Here is a 24,294-nt window from a genome sequence, read left to right as displayed (position 1 = left end):
ACTTAAAAGTGCAAATAAAACAATTGATGCATAGTTCAAACCTTTTTTTTTTTACTGCTTCCAACAAAATATACACGTCCGTCGTCTTATAGTAGCAGAATATAAACCAGATTAATTGACTATGTACACACGGGGGCACGCGACCAGAACCAGAACCAGTACCTAAAACTCTTAAAAGCCACTTCTGTGCAAATGAAGCAGGAAAAACAAAACAAAAATGCTGAACAGTCGTATGAACAATAAAAACCTGACAGCAGGAACAGAAACAGGAAGTGGAGTCACTGCTCATCCGACGTGTACACGTCGACGCCCCCTATTGGCCATTTACAGGCACCTCCTGAAAGAGAAGGAAAAACTTACCGGCGTGGAAACAAAACAAATTATAAGAAAAACACATGCAGTGTGACCACACCCAACATTTAAAAAAAAATGGCCGCAAATGTTGAGAAATAAAACATGCCTTGAAATGTCACCATCGGATCGCTTTCAAGACTGTTCTAAATATTTTCCATCATTTTTCCAGACACTTTTTTTTTTTTTTTTTCCCTACATTTGGCAAATACATAATTTGTGACATCCGAGGCTGTGGCGACCCCTAACGGGACAAGCCGAAAGGAAAAGAAGAAGAATTTGTGACATTCGACATGTTGGACAGCAGCCAGTCAAGAGTCTGCACAGGACAGCCCGCTTTACAGTTCTGAGGACTCGGGTTCAAATCCGTTTTCTCGGTCCGCCCGCATTCGCCCCCGGTTTAACTTCAAGCCGGCGAATCAAGCGCAGGTGGAATAACGCGACATTATTCGCACACGTGCCGTTGCCGTGACGTCATAACATCGGCCACATGCAGAATAAAGCTTCATGCGCCGCGCACGCGTTTTTACCTTGTCCTTGTGGGCCAAAGAGGTAACAGTGATTTTTCTAACGTTACAAGAGAGCGGGATGGAAAAATACATAAATAAATAACAATCAAATTCCACGTACGCGAACGACGACGTGTCCGCGCTCGGGGTCGGGAACTCACCTCTAAGTTTCCGCGGGCTTTCTTCAACACGCCGTGGGTGAGAGACACTGCGAGGGAAAAGCAAACGCACGTTACGCGAAGAGGAGACGCCACGGACGGCCGTTTTGCGAGCGTACGCTGGTCGACGATGACCCGCTCCATCCCCTCCTTGAGCTGGTTGGTGGTCCGCAGGCGCTTGACGGCGCCGCTCAGCATTCGCTCCTGCTGGGTCAGTCGGCTCTTCAGACGGGAGATCTCCTTCTTCAGATCGTCCTGCCGGCGGAGGGACGACGTGAGCAAAGTTGGACTCTATCGTATGAAAAGTGCGCGTTGTCGGTCGCGCAACCTGCTGGTTGTTGCCGGCAGGCCCGGCGCCCCCTGCCGGCAGGGAGACCCTCCACGCCAGCTTGAGCAGGCGGGCGGCCTCGTCCAGAACCCGCTGGACGGTGCCGACGTCGCCGCGTAACAGCTTCACGCTCTCGTCGTCCGTCGCCTCAACGCAAAAAAAAGAAAAAAATTGCACCATGTCAAGATTTGTTTACAATAGAAGAGGAAAGTCTTTTTTTGTTGTTTTTTTTTCCCCTCATTTTCATTTTTTGAGAAGCGCAAAAGTTACAGCAGTGTTGCCGTGGAGTAGTTTTGCACGCAACTCAGATTTTGTGTTCACACTTAAGAAATGGGTTTGAGAAGAGTGGAATTAGGCGGCGTCGGCCTCACAGTTCTGCGTTTGCATGTTCTCCCACATCCCAAAAACAGCCAACATTAATTGGACCCCCTAAATTGCCCGTAGGTGTGATTCTCATTGGCTGTTTGTCTCTGTGTGCCCTGCGATTGGCTGGCGACCACTTCAGGGTGTACCCCCACCTCCTGCCCACTGACAGCCCGGATAGGCTCCAGCACTCCCCGTGACCCTCGTGAGGATAAGCGCTGAAGAAAATGGATGCACGGATGAGGATAAATCCAAGAAATCAACGCTGGCCGTAATTGTGTCGCAACATAAGCAAGCCTTTGTTTGTGCACATAGGTCATGTGACACTAGATTGTGGCTCCTGCCTGTTGACGGCTGGGAGAGGCGGCAGTACTCCCCGCCACCCTTGTGAGGATAAGCGGCTAAATAATGGATGGATGATTGGATTAAAAAAAAAAAAAAATTGAATTTAAATTGTGCGTGCCTGTCTTGTTCAAGACGCCTAATCTTTGAGGATAACGCTAAAATTCCGTTTTATGAGGAAAAAGTTTGTGAATTTAACAGAATAAAAAGTATTCATATATATCATATATTTATAATAAAGTAACATTTCCTTTTCAGAACAAAAAAATGTAATTTTAATCCCCCCCCCCCCCCCCCAAGAAAAGAAAGAAACCTTGCTGGTGAGACACTGATGGAGTCGCACGTCCACGCCGCGCAGGAGCTTGCGTCCTTCCGAGATGTGCCTGCGGAGGGCGCCGTAGTCCTCCACCAGCGCCAGGATGTGGCGCCCGTTGCGGTTGGCCCACAGGCGGTGGCCCGGCACCAGGCGGGAGGGGGCGCCGGTCGTGCTCTCGCCGGAGCTGCTGCCGCTGCCGCCGCCGCCGCCGCCGCCGCCCGCCTCACGGCGCACTTGATGACCGTAGACGTCGGCGCCTTCGCGAGCCGGAGGCCCGCTTGCGCCATCTACGCGTGGGAGGAAACATCAGACTTTCAGCATCGTTTTGTGTTGCCAAGTAGCAGCCGTTTGAAGCGTCATGACATTTTAGAGTTTCTCATTTCTGTTAGCTCGTCTATGGCGTTCCACACCACACGTTAGCATGAAGCCTTCAGTTCGACAAAATGAAATCAACTTCAACTGGGAGTTTGGAGAACTGAGAGTCTTCACTTTCAAAAGTGTGGTTTATTTAGGAAAATGTGGTTCAAAAAGTCAAATGCATTCAAAGCACGAGGAGGAGCAAAACCATATTGGCTGGCTCTGCGACAAAACATCCATCCGTCCATTTTCTTAGCCGCTTATCCTCACGAGGGGACACCCTAAACTGGTCGCCACCCAATCGCATGGCACATGGAGACAGAGAACAGTCACACCTACGGGCAATTTAGAGTGTCCAATTACTGTTGCATGTTTTTGGGATGTAGGAGGAAACCGGAGTGCCCACCCGGAGAAAAGATCGAACCCGGGACCTCAGAACTGTGAGGCCAACGCTTTACCAACGGAGTCACCGCAACAAAACAATTAGTCACAAGTCACCGCTCAAGAGCAAAAGCGTTTGTTTGAGCCAGTTGTGGGCGCGGCATACGCTAAAAATGCAAATGCCAACGAGGGGGGTTCACGCGGCGCGGTGGCGGCGCGGTCGGTCGCCCACCTGCGGCGGCGGAGAGCACGTAGTTGATGTTGATGGTTTCCGAGTGTCCGGCCCCTCCCCACAGCTGCTCCTCCAGCCTGTGGCGCAGCGTGTCGTTGGTGCGGATGCTCCTCTCCAGCTGCAGACGAAGGTGGCGCATCTCCGACAGCAGCTCCGACAGCTCCGTCGCGCCGGGCGGGGGGCGACCGGGGTCTGAACGAAAAAAATAAAAAAAAATGAGGCGGGGTCACATTTCCATACTTGAAAAACGGGAACCGTACCCGAAAAGACTTGGAGGGGCGGGGTCGGGAGAACGTTACTTGTTGTTTTAAAAAAAAAATAATAAAAAAAAGGGGGGGGGGGGGTGGGGTCGGTAGAACGTTACTTGTTGTTTTAAAAAAAAAATAAATAAAAAAAATGGGGGGGTGGGGTCGGTACTTTAGGGTAGAACGTTACTTGTTGTTTTAAAAAAAAAAAAATAAAAAAAATGGGGGGGGGGGGGGTGGGGTCGGGAGAACGTTACTTGTTGTTTTAAAAAAAAAAAAAAAAAAAAAAAAATGAGGCGGGGTCACATTTCCATACTTGAAAAACGGGAACCGTACCCGAAAAGACTTGGAGGGGGGGTGGGGTCGGGAGAACGTTACTTGTTGTTTTAAAAAAAAAAATAAAAAAAATGGGGGGGTGGGGTCGGGAGAACGTTACTTGTTGTTTTAAAAAAAAAAATAAAAAAAATGGGGGGGTGGGGTCGGGAGAACGTTACTGTTGTTTTTAAAAAAAAAAAAAAAAAAAAAAATGGGGGGGTGGGGTCGGGAGAACGTTACTTGTTGTTTTAAAAAAAAAAATAAAAAAAATGGGGGGGTGGGGTCGGGAGAACGTTACTTGTTGTTTTAAAAAAAAAAAAAAAAAAAAAAATGAGGCGGGGTCACATTTCCATACTTGAAAAACGGGAACCGTACCCGAAAAGACTTGGAGGGGTGGGGTCGGGAGAACGTTACTTGTTTTAAAAAAAAAAAAAAAAAAAATGGGGGGGTGGGGTCGGGAGAACGTTACTTGTTGTTTTAAAAAAAAAAATAAAAAAAATGGGGGGGTGGGGGGGGGGTGGGGTCGGGAGAACGTTACTTGTTGTTTTAAAAAAAAAAAAAAAAAAAAAATGGGGGATTCATATGCTAATGTTATTTGCATACTAATCCATTTTTTTTAATTTTCCCTGAACATTTATTAATTAAATCTTAGGAATACACACTCAAATGAAATATTGAACGTAGGTTTTTTTTTTTTTTTTTTGGGGGGGGGAAAAATGACAAATTGAAGTCTTTTTCCCTGCTTCTCGTCACCTGTATTACATCGCGTAACGTGTAAACAAACTCGCAAACTAATCATATGATAAACCGGAGTCTCCTTTACGGTTATGAATAACAACAGTTGTCATCATTTGGTTCGCATGTGTGCAATTTTGGAGCTTGATCGATCGTCATTTTTGCAGTCGACTATATAAATTGAATAGACCTGAATGACCATATGAGGATTTTTTTATTGTCGTTAACTTTGGGGATGAACCAAAAATAAAGTTGCGTTGGAGTTGAGAGAGAAGAAACCAACCTTGAGCGTGCGTCGCCGTCTCCATCTTCTCGTGAACTTGCAGCTCCACGCGCAGCGATTGGAGGAGGCGCTGCGAGTCGGTCACCTGCTGACGCTGCAGCTTCACCTCGCACTGCAGACTGAGCGCAAAAAACAAATAAAGTTTGGAAGCACGTAAATCTCAATTCATGATTCAAACACAAACAGAAGCTCTTAGTTGGGTGCCATACACACAAGCAGGCTCATTAGTTGAATTTTGAGGACAAACGCGAAAGGGAGAGGAGTGAACCGCTAAACCGGATCCGGGTTTCGGCTTTCAGTGTCCGTCGGGCTGACCGCCGAAACAAGCTGCACTGGTAGCGAGTTGCCACGGCTACGCTACAACGTCGCGTCGCGTCACATTGCACGACGTGGACTCGGCTTTGGCGGACGTACCCGCGCAGCTGGTCCTCGCTGGCGCGCAGCGACCGGAGCAGCCTGGCGTTCTCTCGGCCGCCGAGGTCCAGCCTCTCCCGCAGCCCGGCGTTCTCCTGCCTCAGGACGTCGTTCTCCTTCCTGCTCTGCTCCAGCCTGGCCGCTCGCCTCGCCAGGTCGTCCCGCAGCCGCTTGTCTGGAAGGAGGGAAGCGCGCGGCGTGATGCGGTCGGCTTCTGTCACGACGTGCGTGCTTTGCATCGCACCTTTGGACTCCTGGTGGAGCTGCTCCTTCAGGCCTTGGTTCTGAACCCACAGGAAGCGGACCTCTTTGACCAGCTGCGCTTGGTCCTCGTTGCCGTGGACGAAGATGTTGGTGGCTGATGGGACGCGGAAAAAACCCCAGAGATGGCGGGAAAAAAAAAAAAAAAAAAAAAAAAATTAAAACATGGGACACAAAACCACAAAAAAAAAAAAAAAAAAAAAAGACTCACACCAAACAGACAATAACCACATAAAATAAATACACTCACACAAGCAATGCATACAAACACACACACAGAGAAAAAAAACCCACCACAAATGAGCGAATAAGACTTTAGGTTGCATCATAAATGAATCAGAAAATGACAATATTATCAAATTTATACTGTCATTTCCAGTTTATTAGCCGCCGCTTTTTTCACACCCTTTCAACCCTGCGGTTGATGCAGCGATGTGGCTAATTTGTGCATTTTTTTCTAATGGTCGCAAGGGGGCACGAGAGAGGAAAAAGGTAGGAGTGAGACCGGTGGAATATATGTGCCGAGGAAGTGACTTTTACCGGTTTTACCCTGTGCCTCAGTGATTTTTAAAAGTATGTTTTTTTTTTTCAACTGGCCCTGTTAGCGCGGCGGCAGCGTTAGCGTTAGCACACGCGGCGGCGCTAGCGTTAAACTCTCTGTCTACAGTCTTTGTAAATATCTTTCACACGGCTGCGGCATATGTATGTACCAAACGGTATTTCCTTTCCAAATGTAGCGGGTGAGGCTTACAGGCGGCCGGGAATTACGGTACACACACACACACACACACACACTCGACATGAGCTCACCCGCGTCTTTCTCCAGCTCGGCCAGTCTCCTCTCCAGCTGCTCCCTGAGGCGGTCGTTGGTGCAGATGCTCTCCTCCAGGCGCCGCCTCAGGGCTCGGATCTCCTCGAGGTGCTCGGCCAGCAGGTCTGAACCACACGAGGTCGAGAAAACGTCGACGCCGTACAGTCAGACGACAGACAGGATGCGAGGAATCAAAGAGTTTGTGCATCATAGTTTCACAGTATTGTATAGACACAGCGGACGTGTACACACAAAAAAAGACGGTCTCAACTACTCAGTCAGCTGCAGTAAGAAGTCGTTTTTTTTGGCAGAGGATAAAGAACATACTATTGCTAAAATGCCTGTCCACATATTCATTGCTGCACTATTTGGATTCAAATATCCATTGTTAAAGTGTTACAACATCGATATTAATCTTGTTAGCCTGTCTATGGCATTTTGCACCGTCCTTTAGCAGAATTACAAGGCAAGGTTTGGTCAAAAATACAACTTTAATTCCTCTTAGTTTTAGGTTTAATTTTAACTGGAAGTTGCAAGAAAAAGTTTGACCAAAGACTCGTGATATGTAGTAATAATTTCAGACGATCGAAATATGACTATCTCTGGTGGCACAACTAATGATCTCTGACTGTAATTAATACGAGCCGATCAGAGCTTGCCGACCTGAATCAACGGGCCGCACTTCTGCGGAGGCTTTCGCCGCCGAGGCGCCCCCCGCATCTCGTCCGTCCCGGTGGTGCGCCATGACGGACAGGTGCAGCTCCAGCTCGCGGCGGAGGCTGGCGTTGAGCTGCTCGCTGCTGCTCAGCCGCTCGTGAAGCAGCCCGTTCTCCCTCTCCAAGCCCAGCAGTCGGCCGGACGCGGCCGCCGAGTCCGTTGCCCCCCCTGCACGTGAACACGGCGACAATTGTTCCCCTTTTTTTTTTTTCCCCACCCTCAACCAGAACTGGATCGGTGCTACTGAATAATGCAACTTTAGAGTGGTCTGCGGGGGGTGGAAAGCTGACACCTGCGCCATCCTCGGTCCGCGTGGTGCACCGCAATGACCGTGAGTGGAAAATAGCTTTCTGTGTCACTTGCGTGAGTAAGACACACCACCGCCGAGAAAGGATGGAACGTTGGAACGACGGAACACTTTTACACGACAATCTCGTACTCGTGTTTCCCAACCTTTACTCAACTGGGGCACGTGACTGACAAGTCCGGAAAAATGTACACACCACTATGGAGAAACAAATTCTTTAAAAGGCGGACGGCAGGCCTGGTGAGTGACGACATCATCAAGGATACGGATCTCAAGGACATCCAATAAATGCTGTGACGGCTTTCCAGCGTGTAATATAAACACGACATTTGTGACTCGGTCAAACGGAGCAGTTTTGTTAAGACAATGCTAACGCTAATGCTATGCTAATGAGGGACTACCTTGCACAGGCGGACTCCCGCGGCTGGAGGATGAGGCCCGGTCCGGGGGGTCTACATCCGAGTGGGCGCTGTGGGGACTTCCGGGACTCTGGCCTCGGACTTGACTCTGCAGGCTCTGGATGAGGCGATTCTTCTCCTGCAGTTCTTTGGCCAACCTGAGGGGAGGGAGCAAGATGTGTTAGCACAAGCCCCCCGTCACGCTCATCAATAGCGTCGGAAAATGTCTGGTAAATTTCCACACAGGATTAGTCTGGGGAAATATTCCGACGTTGCATGGGAATTGTTCATCCATTTTTTTCTCAAATAATTCCAACAGCAATACCATGCAAAAACTGAAAAATAAAATAAAATAATAAAGTCAACTAAGCGAAATTCATGCATCACGGTCCCACTGTATGTCTGGTTGTTCTAATCTGGATTATGATGAAATATATTTCCCCCAACTATATTCAAGTTTCGTAGTAAAACATACCCTTTGATTTATTTACGATCCTGGCTTATTCCCAGGAATTTCCAGCTTTGAAAAATATTTCCACCCTACTTCTCGTAGCATGCTCAGCCGAGTCACGAGCAAAACCACAAATATTTCACACCACACGTTTTAGGCATACCAATAAATACATAAAAAAGTCCACACAGCGAGCAGCACGCCTTTGGGAACCCGACTTACGCATCCAAGCGCCTGTTGGCGCGCTCGGCCACGGCAATATTTTCCCGGACCAGGCAACCAAAATGACGCTGCAGCTGCTCTCTGTCGCCCTCTAGCTCCTGACGCAGCTTTTCTAGCTCCTTCTGGATTGGGGCGGTGGGATTGTCCATCTGCCCGCATTTACTACAAATAAATCCTGTGGTTTAGGTGCGTGTTAGTGGCACAAAAAAAATGTCCAATGTGCTTTTTTAATATCCTTGATAGTGGTGTGATGTTTAAATGGGGGAACTGAACTGAACCCCCATTAGATTGTGGCTCCATGTTCACACTTCTGCCACATGGCGTCTTTTTAAGTGAATTTGTTAGGGGGGTTTACGGTAAAAAAAAAAAAAAAAAAAAGTCTGATTTTAGAGTCATGCATGTTGAGTGAAGTACTACATTTTTCCATAAAATCCTATGAAGCACGCCGCCCTACTGGAAGAGATGCAGAATAATCAACAGCGAGAGGAAAAAGAGGCACAGAAGGTCGGCAACCAAACTCCCGGAATCATCCTTGATCCCACAGAGCAGATAGAATATTAATAGTTCATTTCAGACAGCTCATCTATGGCATTTTGCGTGATATTTTCATATTAAGCTAGCAGTCTTTTGAACTGGATTACATGATTTGGTTAAACGGTTTGGTGTTAAAATATATAATGTATATATTCGTCTCAACTTCAACTGGAAGTGACAAACACACATTGCCTATAATTTGAGGAAATCTGTAAGAAAGAATCATTGTCATATTTTTGACAAAAGCCCAGAACACAAAAAGTCACCAGAGAAGTCGCTAAATAAAGTTGCTACGTTGCACAACACTGCACAACAAGCTCGCCATGGTAACAAAATCTGTAATCCGCATTTGCAATACGAATATTGAATTATTTCCAACAGTGTGACGAGTGGCATTCTGTAGTTAAAATATGAATATGATCGACAGCATTTTTCAAGACACCTGGATACTCATTATTTAAAAAAAAAAAAAAAGGCACAATATCTGACTTTTAAAGCCTCAGCAAGTGTTCTGCTGTATGTCCGCTGATGTTCTGATGCGTATCACACCACTGACCCAATTGGATAATCAATTGTTTGGTTGACACAGATGAAAATGGGTCAGCAGACCAGACGAGGTCAAAACGGGGGGAGGTTTTCTTTCAAAGGGGTCAAACATCAAATAATAGAAACTGTCGCTGACCTTAAAAAAAAAAATCTCCCATCAGCCGCGTGAGCTGTTTGTCCTGAAAATATGTCTGCCGCACACTGACTGTAAAAATTCCTCACTGAGTGAATTGTGGTGGTGTGCAACGTGGCAGATGACAGGCGCCCGGATTTCAAAGACGGCCGACAGATGTTTCTCGACGTTAAATGTAATGAACGATGACGGCTCCCGCTGTGTGTTAATTGCTGGTCGTGAACAGAAACGTCGCTGAGCCCTTAAATACCAAGCAATGGCGTTGAAGGTTGAGACGTACCAGTTAGAACGCTCCAGAGCCGCCACGTCTTCATTATCCTGATGAGTCTCTCCTACTGACACAGAATTTTATTTTATTTTTTTTAAAAAAGTCACCTCTTGTTGATATTTTAGGTCAACCAGCACCGTATTACTGATGTGTTTATAAACACCGCAGCTACCTTTGTCCAGGCGTCCCTCCAGGCGATCGAGAATGCTCAGGGTCTTGTCCAGCTGCCCTTTGACCACCTCGCCCAGGTAGCAGTCCGCCGGGCTGGCCCGGAGCAGCTCCTGAAAGGCCCTCCTCAGCTCCCCCATCTGACGCCGCTGCACGCCGCCCAGGCGCCGGCTCTCCTTGATCTGCTGCCTGAGCTGCGACAGCTCCCTGGCCTGCGACTGCACCAGGGAGTCCAAACTGTGGCAGGCACACACCAAATTGGGCTGAACTGACTATTTTCTGGACCCACGTCATGCCGCAGATTGTTAAACAAATGTTTTTGGTTTTTAGCTACGCAACAGCAATGTTGGAACGCAACGTCGGGCAGCCCGAAAATCTACTGTTAAAATCTATAGTTACGATAACATCGATGCGAATTTCCGTCTGACCGTCGACGGGCTTCCCCCCCCCCCCCCCATATGGTTTATTTATTGCAACTTTTCGTCTATCGCGAGCGGATCTGTAAAGTATCCGACGTGATAAACTTTCTGGTTTTAATGGTCACATCGTAGACTTAAAAACAATTCAGCATTTTTGATAAGGAATCAAGAGTTGGTCGCATTGTATCCCAACCTGGCAGGGGATGCGGAACGGCTGCGAGCGTGCTGCAACTGCTCCTTCGTGGCCTTCTTGGCTTCCGACTCGCTGGCCTCGCTCCTAACGGACCGGTCTTTTCCCTCACCATCTTTCTCCCGCATCGGCTCCCGACTGTGCCTCGCGTGATGGTCCTGCGTTCCGTCCCGACTGGTCGAACGGTCAGAGCGGTGGCCTCCCGCCAGGTTGATGGCGTTTCTCTGCAGAAGACTTTGCATCTGGCTCACGAGTTTGGTCTGGCTTTCCAACTGAGTCTTCAACTCTCGCACCTGCGCCTGCAGCTGCAGCGGGTCCTCGGAGAGACCGTATTCCTCATAGGTCTGCAGGCTTTTCAGACTGACCTGAAAAGACAACAGCAGCCGCATGAACGTTTGTCGTGTGCGAAAGTCCGCCGGGGTGAATACCTTGGCCGAGCTCAAGGTGGGGGAACTCGGGTACGGAGTGCTGGAGGTGGAGTCCACATGTTCAGGTGAGGATAAGTGCGCCTGCTCTGGAGTCAGCAGCAAAGGGAGACTAGAAGTGCTTCCGGTTGCTTTGACGCCCATCTCGACTTCTAAATCCACGGAGAGATGGGAGTAGTGAAACAAGGATGCTTTAACCACTGTTCATATTAACAGAATTTAAAAAAAAAAAAAAAAAAAAAGGAATAAAAAGCCATGTCTCCAACAACCGCTAAGAGTCCAGAATGATTTGGTTCAGATATTTGTGTGAAGGAGGGATGCGTAAAATAATTCCCGCCTAACAATCTGAACAAGATACATAATGTAGAATTCATCTAGGAGGTAAGTCAGAAAAGTTGCAGGACCGATCTCACAAAAGATGCCTTTTGAAATCTTCACCACAAATTACTCACAAAGTTCTCCCCTTGGATTTTAACGCATTTTCCCAGTCTCCGCTGCCACGCCCTCACGCACCCACGGAAGTGTTCTTACGAGATCCACCGCGACTCCGTCGTCACGGTGACCTTGACGTCATCCGCATTTGGAAAATAGGCTCCCACCGTGAACCCCTTCAGCTCGGGAAAGAAAAATTCACACGGAACAGAGGTCCGGTGAGTCAGGAGGTTGCTCCAGGACGGCGATGTTTTGTTGAATCCTCAGCCATAGAGCAGACGCATTGCCGTAAAGCAGCTACGAGTTATTCTGCCCACTTTTTGCGCACCGAACGAAGCAAACGCCGCAGCATCTCTTCCTACGTGGCCGACATTAAAGGAGAAAACCCCGTAATTTGTAGATTGGGTTTGTGAAACAAGTGATAGAACTTTTCTGACACCTCGTTTGATTATCCTGATAATCAATATTTCTTACACAGCACATTTTATTCTACGTCTTGGACAGGAGTCTGTTCAGCCATACTGTGCGAGTGAAATTTCTGAGATGCAGGCTGGATATTTTGTGGCCCTTTACAGTGGAAATGCTCGACGTACGTGCACCAGACTCTACCACTAGCTTGGTGGAAACAAGGCTTGGATGACAAGATAAAGAAGGAAAAAGTAAAGATTATTAAGTGCTGGAAAGACATGCAAAGGATCCACCCGTGCAGAACGTTGCATGGCAGTGAAAGTTGGGCGACACCACGCCGGAACCAGAAGAGAAAACAGCGCGAGGTTAGGAGACTCAAACGCCGAGAGTGTGTTACGGCCCCTGCTCGCTCCTCATGCAGACCGTTGAAGGCTCCAGCAGGCCAAGATGTGTGAGATTAGTGTCCACTCAGAAGACAGACATGCAGCGTCCGTCTCAAAGGTAGTCTGACCTGTGCTACTGCTCTCTGCCCTATCGTTCTCGCTCTTGCCCGTGGTTTCGTAACCCAGGTCCTGCAAATCCACCTGCACGCTTTTGTCATCCTGCTCCACAGCTGGGATTGGAGGCAATGTTCACGTTAAGTCAGCAACAGGATGAAGCTCGCTCTCTTGAGCCTCCGTACCAAGACTGGGACGCACCCAAGTGCAGTGATACCTTGACTTCTGAGTTGGATTTCAAACTCACCCGTATCAGCGCCTCGACAAATTCTGACCTACTGTACCGTTGCTCCTTGTCAGTGGTTTTTTTTTTTTTTGTATTTGTGTTTTTAAACCGTCCCATCCAATCAATGGCTCTAAATGTGACAATGACTGCACTGTCCCTCCTTTAAAAAAAAAAAGCTTATTCTTAATTACATTTTGGCTCATTTGGCACTCATAAGTGAAGGTACCACTGTGCAACATTCCACATAAGGTCCAACGTACGCAGAATGGAAGAGCTGAAGTTCTTTACCTCTGCCTGCCGTGTTATTTGTGGACGGTGCGGATTGCGCCGTGGCCAGTTTCTCCTCGAGGTTTTCGCAGGCTTTTTTCTTCTCCCTCAGCGCCTTGTGCAGAGTCTCCAGCTGGGCCTGAACGTTCGGTGCCAAGCCCTTGCCATTTGAAAGCGTGGCCCGGGTCTCGCTCTCTTCTCGACGGGACCTCTCCTCCTGCAGGGAGGCCTGGAGCTCACAAATCCTCTGAGAGCGGTCGGCGAGGACCTTGCAGAGGAGTCGCAGATGGTGGTGGAGCTCAGAGTTGAGAAGCTTTTCAGAGTGGATACTTGATTGCGTGGCTTGAGTCAGGTGGTCCAGTTCTTGGCTGTTTTCTACAGTCCTCTGGAGTTTGTCCAAATGCTCCTCGAGCTCAGGGCTGGTGAATGTGCTGGTATTGGTGCAGGCTGCTGCTAAGGAAGAAATGACCGATTCTATCAAGCTAAGACGTTTCGCAAGAACTTTGGTCATCTCCTGATTTGAAATATTAGAACTTTCTCTTGTGTCCCGCTGATCCTTCGACTCTTTTTCTGTGAGAGATTCTGATGCTGTCTCTATGGAATCACTCTGTCTTGCCGTTCCCTCCAAAGAATCACTATGCTCCAAACCCTCAAGACCTCCAAAGACATCTGAGGATCCCTGCTCCTTTGACGAGGCGTTCACTGCTTCTATTTTCAAACGGAGATCTGCAAATTCTGCCCACGTTTCCTGGCTGTCTTTTGATGACATGTGCTTCTCTGCCAAGTTCAAAAGTTGGATAAGTTGCTTGTTGAGGGCCTCTTTCTCCTGGAGCACTTTGTGTAAATCCAGCTGCGTGCTGTTGCAGCCCATAGAAGCAGACCCTTCCTGCGGTCCAGATCCAGTCTGGCTGTCCAGACTGCAGGCGGTCAAATATGAGATGGTAGACTCGGCTGCTCGCAAGGCCGCCACGTACTGCCTATTGAGATGTTCCTTGTCCTGGAGCTGCGCGTGGAGCTCTTCCCAGTCAGCCAGTTGCTTCTTGATCAAAGCTTCCTTCTCCTGGCACTCCTGGTGGAGGAGCTCCAGCTGGGCAAAAAGAGCATCGTGGGCCTGGGTGTCAGCAGGCGTGCGCGTGGCGGGACAGCTGCTGTCGGGAGCGGAACTGCGGGAAGGAGATGGGCCGGCCCTCGGTTGCGATGACACGGTGGAGTCGACAGATGACTTCTGGTCAGAGTCTGTGTGAGGGCACTGCGCCGTGTCCGCTTTACAGGGATCTAAATGTGCGTCGCTGTAAGCTTCGGCTCTTGGCCTCACCGGGACAGGCAGGCGAGATCTTAAAGAGGCCTACAAAAGAAACGGGAAAATGAAATCATAAATCCATCTATTCCTTTCACGCTTTGTCGTCACTGTGGTCGTACGTAACTCGGGGGTGAGACGGGGTCCACCCTGGGATGATAAAATGAACCAAACATGCATGTTATTGGAATGTGGGATGAAGGTGTACCATCCAGAGAGAACCTCAAACGTTTATTCAGTGTGCCTGTGAGAGGAACTACACGGAGGAGAAGTAGGACAAACACTTTCTACAAAACCAAATGAAGTTCACCTGATAAAGTTTCAAGTTAAGTTTTCAGTTTGTCCTGACACTTCATCCAACGCTTAATATCGCAAGTTGTTTGTGAGTTGTCTACTGTATAAAAATAAAACACTGTCTGGTAATATAAAACGCACCCTGTCTTTTCCAATCTTGCTTTGACCGCCATCTTGAAGAGTTCCCAATCCATCAGTGGTGACCTTTGGGCCTTCATCCTCGTTGTTCTTGGCTTGAACCCGCAGCAGAGTTTCCCGGCTCCGTCTTAATTCCGCCTGCCCGTCGCTGCTGTTCCCGGACGCGTCCGTGCTCTCCTTCTCTTTGCACTCGTTGGACTTTTGCTCCTTCAACAGGCCTCGGAGTTGCACGTTTTCAGCGGTTAGCCTGAGGACTTCCTCTCTGTAACAAGAGTTAATTAAACAATCAATGGTATACTTTCTAGTGGATCTGGCAATAGATGGATAGTACACAAAAAAAAAAAAAAAAAAAAAAAGCAACCTAAGTTGCAGGGGTGTTGTAGCACCACTGTCGCTCAACAGACAATTTACAGAATTGGTCTCTGGACCGGCACACTGGACAAGCTCTCTGCTCTGGCCCAGGCCGCTGTCCACGCTCTCATCCACTGGTGACTAAAATACAAGAGAAGGTAAATTCATACAATGTGACAATAAAAAAAAAAAAAAAAAACAACAACAAAAAAGTCCTTATACCTATGTATAATACACACTATCGATCTTTGAGGATTTGTTTTAGGAAAAAATTAACATTATACACAAGAGATAGTAATAATGTATGACCACATTCGTACACACAAGGCTAAATCATAGGACCCGATTTATTTGCGGTTTGACTATGCAAAAAGAAGCGCAAACTTGAATGTACATGAAAACAGAAGATGATTTACTAATGGAGCAAATCCAGCATCGGTATTGCCAAACAGGGGAAAAAAAGGCCAAACAATTAATTTCATTTATCAGAGGATCCTCGCTGCTTGTGTAAAAAAAATTTTTTCCAGGAACCTGCTCGTCGCCTCTCATTTTGCCTCCCTTCTCGGCTTCAAAATTCAGGTCAGAGTAAATGATCCCATAAAGATTTCTCACTTGAATTGTGCCATATTCAAGTTACATGAGCCATTTTAAGCAATATGGCAACAAGGTGGCTTCTTCGAAACATACCTGCCCCGGAGGGACATCCGTCTGAGTCGCTTGATCCTGAGATTGGCGCATCCGATCATCTCCAGGTGGCACCTCCGTAATCGTCGCGGTGTCCGTTTGCTACAATAATGGGGGTGTGAGGCGAATATGACACACATGGCTCGTGAAAAAAAAAACAAAGGAATACAACTCAATGAGGCAAAAGAATGCAAAAAAGTGTGCAAAGCGACAGCGGGATGGCGTGACGTGTCTAATGTGGCATGGCGAAGAGAGACCATTTTGTGGGACACAGAGATAGAGAGACAGGCTTGGTTAGGAACAATGGCGGAAAGAGTCAGGAGGAGATTATCTACGTTGAACAGGCAAAAGACACACAATTGTAAAAGGAAATAAGAAATACAATGCTGCATTCGAGACCGCTGAGAAGTAGCAGACATCCCACTTGGAGTTGACGAGGTACAGCATAAACGTTACTTTCTCTTACATGTGTTTAATAAAAAAGAGAAAAATCACTATTGTAAATAAACATAATAAAAGTCAATATGAAGAAATGAGCTTTTTTTATGAAGTGTACTTACTTTATGTATTCATGTAATGATATTGATATTCCCCACATATTTTCTCGAATGTAGCATATTAAGAGGGTAGAGACAAGAGAGGTTAAGCCAGGTTCAAAGGTCAGAGGGGAGCTTCTAAAAGGAGGCTGTTAAGATGGCAGTGAGTATTTTTGTGAAACCTGTACACACTCGCGCTAATTATTAAGAAAACAGGAGTCCGAGTGTGGCATACAGTAAGTGAGAAAGTTATTTCTTTTTTGGCCTCCAACCTGTTTCCAGGGACGAGCGCTGGCCGCGGTTTTCTCCTCCTTGTTTTGAGCCTGGAGCTTATTGACGCAGTCCTGCAGCTCGAGTACCTGATGGACACGGAGAAACTTTATGAGACAATGTATACAATACAGTACAGTGTTTGTCGACTACAGTGCATTTTTTCCATTCGCGTACAGCTGAAGCCAGACGTTTACCTACACTGTGGAATAACACACATTTCTTTTATTTTTTGTCTGAAGTCATATCAGACTAAACCTCTCCTGTTTCGGGTCAATCAGGATCGCCCAAATTATTTAATGTTACTAAATGCCACAATAATGAGAGAGAAATTCTTCGTGTTTGAAATGTGATACCTTAAAATACATGTCAGTTAACCTATCAGGAGCTTCCACAGCCATGACCTCATCCTCTGGTCTTCCATTTTTTGTGTATGTAAACATTTGACCGGGAAGAAAACGATATAAAATTCTCGAAGAATTGATCTCTCTCATTATTGTAGCACTTAACTAATTAAAAATTCCTGGTGATCTGAACTGGCTGGAAACAAGAGAGCATTAGTCTGATTTGACTTCAGACAATGAGACAATAAAAAAAAAAAATGGAGTTTTGTTTTTGCACTGTATGTAAACATCTGGCTGCAACTGGATTTTTATACATATCCCAGATTTTTCAATGCTAAAGTTGTGCACCCTGTCAGTGGAGTGCCACAAAATGCAAGGTAACACCTGACCTATGAGAGAAACGCAGAATAATTAACAGCAAGAAGAGCAAAACAGAATATGGGCCTGAGAGTGTAATTTTATGGTCTGTTTGTATGTGGTGTTGCTCTTTGAGTAACAAAATCTCTGCTCATGTCCGTTATGTCACTATAAACCGCATATTTTCACCTCCTGTGGGTGGGCCTGGAACCTATTATTGGGATTTCTCTATATTTATTGATTTTCCAGTTGTATCTCCATGAAATGAATTCACCTTCTGTCTGAGCTCCTGATGCGATCGGTCGTCGTGCCCCTCGCCCGCACAGATACTCATGTAAGACGTTTGGTCTCCGGCGAAGCTCAGCGAGTCTCCTGGAGGCAAAAAAAAAAAAAAAAAAAAAACGACACGACGTTCAGCAAAATTTCTGACAAAACACACAGCAAAAGATGAATTTCCAGTTTATACCGCAGTCATTGGCCCCGCCCACTCCACCACCGCGGTTCTGGATGGCCCCAAAGCGGGCCTGCAAGGAGGCATTCCAGCGCTGGGCGTCTTCGAGCTGATGCTGAACGCTCTCCAGTTCTTTGGGATCGACCACGCGCACACCTGAACATGGACATTGAGCGTCATAAACTATCGACTCATTATATGAGCTGCTTATCCTCACAAGGTTCACGGGAGTACTAGAGCACATCACAAGCTACCTTCGAGCAGGAGGCTGGGTACATCTTGAACATGTTCCCAGCCAATCGCAGGGCACGTGAAAAACAAACGAGCAACACACCTAAGGGCAATTTAGAGTCTTCAGTGAATAAATATCTTTGGGATGTGGGAGGTCAACCGGAGTGCCAACCCGGAGGAAACCCACGCAGGCACGGGGAGAACATGCAAACTGCACACAGGCGGGGCTGGGATTTGGTTCTCAGAACTGTGAGGCAAACAGTCTAATTAGTCATCCACTGTGTCGCTCACCACAAACTATTCGAACATAAAAATATCCTAAACTTTATACTTTTTGGATAACGATGTATATTACAGTAGCTTCGATTAGAAATATTCCACTGTACTCATGTATAATCGCTGCTCTCTACCACAAGCCCGTTGGAGCCGATCCCAAATGACCTCAGGCAAGAGGCGAGATAAACCCTTGATTGGTTGTTTTATATTATTATACATGGGATTAAACATGTGTATTTCCATATATGCCACGAGGCCTACGACGGCGCGCAGAGAACGAGAGTGTGAGAATGAGACAGTGGGAGAAATTTCAAGTAAGTCTTGGACTCCAACAAGTCTCAGGCCCACTTACTTTTTCTTTTTGGACTGAACTTGAATGAGATGAATGCCGTGGTGTGTTTTCTATCTGGACAACATTGTATACGTAGCAGAGAAAAGAGGAACCCGAGAAAGGAGGATGCAAATATCTTCTCGAGAGTGGAGGGTAAAAAAAATACATCTGGGGTGGGGCGTTAGTGATGGGAATCCAAGTTTGGATGAAATGAAAAGAACAGAACGTTGGAAGACGAGTGATGCAGGTGGAAGTACAGGAAACTGGAACACAAATACTATTAAATGAGATCTGAGAGCAAAAGAAGTGGATGAAGAGAAAGCACTCAACAGGAACAATTTGGAGACACCTCATATAAACATGGAAAAGCTTGGAAATACAAAATTTACATTGAGGAGTCTTCATGGGGAATTGTGCAAATGTCAGTTGTCATTGGTTAGAGCTGCTTGTTGGATACAGGTGACCTACTTTTTACACCTGCCTACCGCTCTGTGCAATGACAACTGATGTGTTGGGACACACGCGCGCACACTTGTGGGCCAATTCTTAAATAACAGGACACGAAGGACGACCTGAGTGCAGGGAGACACTTCCAATCACTCTCGACGTCATGCCCTGACCCGACTGGAGATTAGGAGAGGGAAGAGTCGTCGTACTTAGACGAACAAACCGGTTTGCTTTGTGATGTAACAACACATTTATCCGATTTCTGATGAAACTAATTTAACGTGGCAGATGGTCGTGTCGGCCGCATTAATACCCGCGGAGGCGTGACGTAATCAGCAGAGACAGACAAAACGGTTTAATGGGGGGTTGAACAAGCACACATGCATGCCAAGAGTGAGAAACCCAAAGATGGACCAACGGAAGATTTTATTCACATTTTCTTCAACAAAAAGAACAGAGACCAGCACGGGTAATGAAAATGCGACGTAAATAGTGACAGACAAGAGAAAGAGAAATATCAAATCAGCATGCAAAGGAGCAAGTGATGATGATGATGAAAAGCAGACAGATGGGACACAGACACATGGTGAATTGAAGAGGGGCTCGGATCTCGTTAGCGAAAGCAAACGCCGCTTGGAATAACAGTGGACAGACAAGATGATTGGTTGTGTCTGTGTATTTGTATTTCCCACGTGGTCACTAAACTTATTTCCTAGCAGCACTTCAGTTTGGTTGGGTTCCTAGCGACACCATTGATACAATAAGGAGATCACGAAGGACCCTCATGCGTTCGCACGGCACCTTCTCTGACTTTGGCTCTGTCTAGCTCCCTCTCCAAGTCGTCCCTGAGCTCCTCGTTGGCTTTGACGCCGTCCTCCAGCTGCTGCCTGAGGAGCTGCACCGCCGTCAGCTCCAGCTGCAGAGCGTGGAGACGTTGGGCGCTGCAAACATAAAAGGCACATTTTCTTACCATTTGAGCCTGCACTTTTTATTGGATGATTAAGAATAATAATAATAGGCAGTTGCAGTTCTAATTTATAGAAAAACCCGATAGAAAGCCCACCTGTCCTGCTCCTTCACAGTCCGAACCAGGCTGGAGTAGAGCTGCTGCTCGGCCCTCAGAGCTTTGTTGAGAGCCTTGTGCTCCTGCTGCAAAGCAACCAGGCTGGGCAGTGCCTGAAAATCCCCCCCCCAAAAAAAAAACAAAAAAACATAAAGCCATTATCTATTGTGCATTTGACAACCAGAAAAGTGTTTTAAGTTTTTTTTTTTGGTTTTACTTCTTGCTGGCTGTCCCCGCCGATCATGGTCGTCTCTCTTTGAGGGAGCCCCGAAGGCAATCGATCCATGCTGCTGCCGACGACCTGATCCTGGGCGGGATCGCCCTGAGTGTCCCCTGGTTGGCAGAGACGCCGCTGGAGGTCCTGCTCAGAGGGCACGAAGCAAAGGCAAAAGCTGAGACCGGGGGCCCCCAGTGCATCGACCAGTCGTTCTCCGAGGCGGTTAAGGTCGATCGTGACGTCGGCCTATCGTCCATCTCGTCACTTGATTAAGTGGCGAATACGTCGGTGTGAGCAGTCCTGTCCTCTTCTGACATGTCACTGCGCATGTGCACATAAAGGCGTGCACGTACACGTGAAGGCTTCCGGTTCCGATTAATCGTCTGCCGCTTGCTTTCTCCACGGCGGTCCCTGCGATGCCCCACCTTGACCCCCCGTTCGTTGCAGCAACAGCCCCCACCTACAAACTCTTTAAATTACTCTAACATTTTAATGGAAAATTTCCAAATTGTAATATTTCTTAAATTCCCAGATGCACTTTTCAACCAGCCAGCCTCTCGCAATCGATATTTTTTTTTTTAATAGAATGACCAAGTCACAAAGATCTACCCACTATAAAAATGCAAAACATATTTAAGTGTATTGAGGATTCTTTATGTGGAAATGTATGTTCGTGTGCCTTGCATAACTGCATGAGGCAATATTGCATACCACAACATAACTATGAAATTTTTTTTTTTAACTATCTGAGTTCTCGTTAATGATCAGTTCGCTTTTTGGCGGAATGTCGGTGCGTCGTATTTTCCATGGACAGTTCGAAAATGCCGCTCCACATTTCACGACATGAGGCAAACGCACTTCGAAAATGACATCGTGGAAAAGAAAAAAGTCGACCTGCCATTCCGTATGAAAGTGATATGTTTTTGTCTTCTTCTTTGCTCCAGCATCCATACTCATGTTTGACAACATTTCTTCACTTTAAGAAAAAAGCAAGGGCTTAAAATAGTGGGGGAACTCGCTGACCAGCGTGTGTCGTTGTTTGCACAAAAAGTCAGAAAAATACGGCTGAAGTCTTTTTTTTTTTTTTTCCCCCGGCATGCCGTCGCGATCGACCGGCACCCCTGCCCTAGATTATTCATCCACCTGTGGAAATATTCAAGAAATTCCCCACCCCTTTGCAACCCTACGAAGTTGCAACAATAATAATAATAATAATAATAATAAGAAGAAGAAGATGTGACTTCTTACATGGATGATCTCATCCTTGGTCTCCAGGGTGGCGACCAGGGACTCAATATTGGCAGCCTGGCCTTCGCTGCGTCCCTCCAGCTCGGAAAGCAACGACTGGAGCTCCGCCAGAGACATCTAAGTGGACAAAGTAACTCCAGAAATTAGACAGAGCAAGAAAAAAAACAGCATCCAGGTGACGAAGATGAACCAGACCTTCAGTTGGTTCTCTCTCTTCAGTGCTTTGTTGAGAGCCTCAGTTTTCTGTGCCAGCTCTTTCTTAAGGACCACGACTGTCTTCTTGGAGACTGGAATGCTCTCCACGCTCTCGTCGCTGTTCCTCCTGGAGCGTTCGGCTACAGTGCAGCGGAAAAAATATGAATGAAAAGCGGCACAAAACCTGTCATAACTTTATTCGCACAAAAACGCCAGAAATTAGCTGACATCGGGCCTGAGAGACAAGGGGAGGGGCCTCACCTTCTTGCCCGTCCAACTTCTCCTGCATGATCTGGATGGTTTGTCTCAGATCTAGCACGTAATCTGGCTCCTTGTCGTACGTCTCCTGACCACGTTGGAGAAGCCTCTGGGGGGGGGGGAAATCAACAGCCACAAATCAAACTTAAAATCTTGAGCAGGATTTAAAACGAGTCAAAATGGAGGACAACAGGGATTAACAGCCCTGTCTGCGTTCTGATTTCATTCACTTCCTTCTTGGGCTTTCAAGTAAAGCACATTTTACAGTGGAGAGCGCGTTTTATCCCTGGGGGGGGGTCTTACGTCGATGATGCTGTCTTTTTCAGCGACGAGCTGTCTGAGCTTGGCGGTTTCCAAGGAGTCTTTCTGAACCGCCGTGGAGCTTTGCCTCTCAGCGGCGGTAAGTTGCTGTTGCCGCTCAGAGAGCTGCCTCCGCAGCTCCTGGATCTCCTGGGAGCGTTCGGACAGCATGCGATTGTAGTGCTCAGCGGACTCCTGGAGAAATCCCCCCCCCAAAAAAGATGAGCCAAAGCAAGACAACCGCCACTGTCAATTTAGGAGAACATTCTACTTACAAACAATTTGCATTTTTTTTCATCTTAGTCCCTCATTCTTCCTTTTCTATCCTCATCCTTTAGTTTTATTTAACCTTTAAATCCTCAAAATGGCTTTCAGCTTTCTCTTGTATAAGCATTGTGTTTATTTTTCTTTAAGAATGTTTTTTTTTTTTAATTCAGGAAATAAATCCCAATATTTCAAGGGTGTAAATTATTTATTTAGTACAAATGCATTGCTTTTTTTTTTTTTTAAAAGTGCGTTTTCTGGAGGTGAGGGTGTAAAAAACTTTTTTTTTGTCTGACTACTATTATTATTATCAATTTTTCTTTTTGTTGTCACTCGCTGGCTCAACACTGACACACACGGCGCAAGCTAGCATGTTTCATAAATCGATATAACCACGCAGAACTCGCTTGAAAAGGTTTGGTCAAACGTTTTCTACTCTTGTCTGAAGTGTTTTTAAAAGAAAAAAGTTACATACAGAAATTGCGTAAATAAACTATGTTTATAATATAGAACCGCTGTGTGCATTAAGTTGAAATGTACATTTTCCCATTTTATTAATATAGCAACATTTGTCCCACTAAATTTAGAATAGGTATTTGGATTTCTTTACCAATTTTTAATGGGTTGTTACTTTTTACCCATATGTTTGACAGGTATGATTTTGTAGCAGAAAGTCATACATTTTGAGGACTTTTTTTGCCCATTTTCAAAAGAAAAACAAGTCTTATTTATTGAGGATAAAAGCATTCTTACTTTAATAAAGTAATTTTTCAAGGAATAAATTTGTTTTTTCAAGGATCGCTCAGATGCTTTCCTACTTTCTACCAAGTTACATTTGTCTCTTTAATTGTTCACAATATCGCTCCATTTTTCCATTGTTACGTTCATAAGCGGTGACCATCTCTCCTCACAAAGAACGCCGAGAAATTAAACCAACACCGCAGTCTGCTTGTGCGTCTGAATGTTCAAACTCGAATGTTGTTAAGCAAGGCAGTGTGTATTTTTTTCCCGGCAGCCGACCTTGATGAGTTGATCCTTGCTATTAATCGTCGCCAGCAGCCCTTCCACGGCGCCCTCGTTGTCGGCCACAAGCCTTTCCCTGGCGTTCAAAGCCTCAGCCAGCATCGCTTCCTTCAGCTTCAACTTCTGGCCCATCTGCTCGGCCAAGTCGGAACTTTGCGACTTGCTCGGCGCCGATTCGGACATTTCCTGCACAAAAGTGGGAGGTTGACGTTTTTAAGGATGACAAACATTGTGCAAATTTCTTTATGGCTCCGTTTAAAGAGGCTTGAGACTGACCTCCAGTTCTTTGGTCTTGCCATCGAGGGAGAGCTGTAGCTGGCCGATGATGGCGTCTTTTTCCCTCAGGGTCCTGTTCAGGTTGTCCTCCACATCTTGTTTGGCCCTTTGCAGGTTCTTCAGTGTGTTTGCGAGGTGCTGCAGTTCCACATCCTTCTCCTTGATCAAGCTGTCAAAACTCTGCCGGGACATGAGCGGGAAAAGTGATTTGGATATTATGGGGACCCAAGTAAAATTGACCTTTTAATTGCTTGTACATACTAAACAATTCCTGGACGAGTCATGTCATAATTAACTTTATTAAATTGTGAAATAAATGCATATGCCACCTTCAAGGTTTGCGAGCTGTGATACGCTGAGATCTTTATTAGGATTTTAGCTTGGTCGCAAAATTATCTGTGAGCAATTGATGTGAGGGAACTGCAGCACTATGT

General features: G+C 46.5%; 1 protein-coding gene across 9 annotated transcripts in view; it reads right to left on the bottom strand.

Annotated features, from left to right (window-relative positions):
* cdk5rap2 (CDK5 regulatory subunit associated protein 2) overlaps positions 1 to 24,294 on the bottom strand; it is a 42,260-nt gene that overhangs the window by 4,771 nt on the left and 13,195 nt on the right. For 2 of the 9 annotated variants that reach the window (XM_061847695.1, XM_061847696.1), the window contains exons 5-38: positions 23,861 to 24,040; positions 23,582 to 23,770; positions 22,301 to 22,492; positions 22,001 to 22,106; positions 21,740 to 21,879; positions 21,545 to 21,661; positions 20,297 to 20,440; positions 20,080 to 20,207; positions 19,818 to 19,957; positions 17,747 to 17,887; positions 17,555 to 17,652; positions 16,582 to 16,668; positions 15,777 to 15,875; positions 15,100 to 15,230; positions 14,742 to 15,000; positions 13,031 to 14,354; positions 12,531 to 12,632; positions 11,183 to 11,331; positions 10,758 to 11,119; positions 10,150 to 10,382; positions 9,990 to 10,044; positions 7,827 to 7,981; positions 7,065 to 7,286; positions 6,401 to 6,526; positions 5,574 to 5,687; positions 5,330 to 5,504; positions 4,916 to 5,034; positions 3,338 to 3,529; positions 2,365 to 2,654; positions 1,347 to 1,493; positions 1,138 to 1,273; positions 1,022 to 1,068; positions 882 to 918; positions 248 to 337 (exon numbers count right to left, since the gene is read on the bottom strand). In XM_061847695.1, the coding sequence (XP_061703679.1) occupies positions 279 to 337; positions 882 to 918; positions 1,022 to 1,068; positions 1,138 to 1,273; positions 1,347 to 1,493; positions 2,365 to 2,654; positions 3,338 to 3,529; positions 4,916 to 5,034; positions 5,330 to 5,504; positions 5,574 to 5,687; positions 6,401 to 6,526; positions 7,065 to 7,286; positions 7,827 to 7,981; positions 9,990 to 10,044; positions 10,150 to 10,382; positions 10,758 to 11,119; positions 11,183 to 11,331; positions 12,531 to 12,632; positions 13,031 to 14,354; positions 14,742 to 15,000; positions 15,100 to 15,230; positions 15,777 to 15,875; positions 16,582 to 16,668; positions 17,555 to 17,652; positions 17,747 to 17,887; positions 19,818 to 19,957; positions 20,080 to 20,207; positions 20,297 to 20,440; positions 21,545 to 21,661; positions 21,740 to 21,879; positions 22,001 to 22,106; positions 22,301 to 22,492; positions 23,582 to 23,770; positions 23,861 to 24,040 (6,195 nt within the window). In that variant the 3' untranslated portion in view covers positions 248 to 278. Of the gene's footprint in view, positions 1 to 34; positions 338 to 881; positions 919 to 1,021; positions 1,069 to 1,137; positions 1,274 to 1,346; positions 1,494 to 2,364; positions 2,655 to 3,337; positions 3,530 to 4,915; positions 5,035 to 5,329; positions 5,505 to 5,573; positions 5,688 to 6,400; positions 6,527 to 7,064; positions 7,287 to 7,826; positions 7,982 to 9,989; positions 10,045 to 10,149; positions 10,383 to 10,757; positions 11,120 to 11,182; positions 11,332 to 12,530; positions 12,633 to 13,030; positions 14,355 to 14,741; positions 15,001 to 15,099; positions 15,231 to 15,776; positions 15,876 to 16,581; positions 16,669 to 17,554; positions 17,653 to 17,746; positions 17,888 to 19,817; positions 19,958 to 20,079; positions 20,208 to 20,296; positions 20,441 to 21,544; positions 21,662 to 21,739; positions 21,880 to 22,000; positions 22,107 to 22,300; positions 22,493 to 23,581; positions 23,771 to 23,860; positions 24,041 to 24,294 lie in introns of those variants that run through there. The other 7 variants (XR_009798999.1, XR_009799000.1, XM_061847702.1 and 4 more) reach the window with 6 other exon arrangements.

The sequence above is a fragment of the Syngnathoides biaculeatus genome, chromosome 17 (genome assembly GCF_019802595.1).
Source record: "Syngnathoides biaculeatus isolate LvHL_M chromosome 17, ASM1980259v1, whole genome shotgun sequence".
In the NCBI taxonomy this organism is placed as follows: domain Eukaryota; kingdom Metazoa; phylum Chordata; class Actinopteri; order Syngnathiformes; family Syngnathidae; genus Syngnathoides; species Syngnathoides biaculeatus.
Note: the sequence above shows the minus strand (reverse complement) of the source record. Positions and strands in the feature narration are given on the sequence as shown.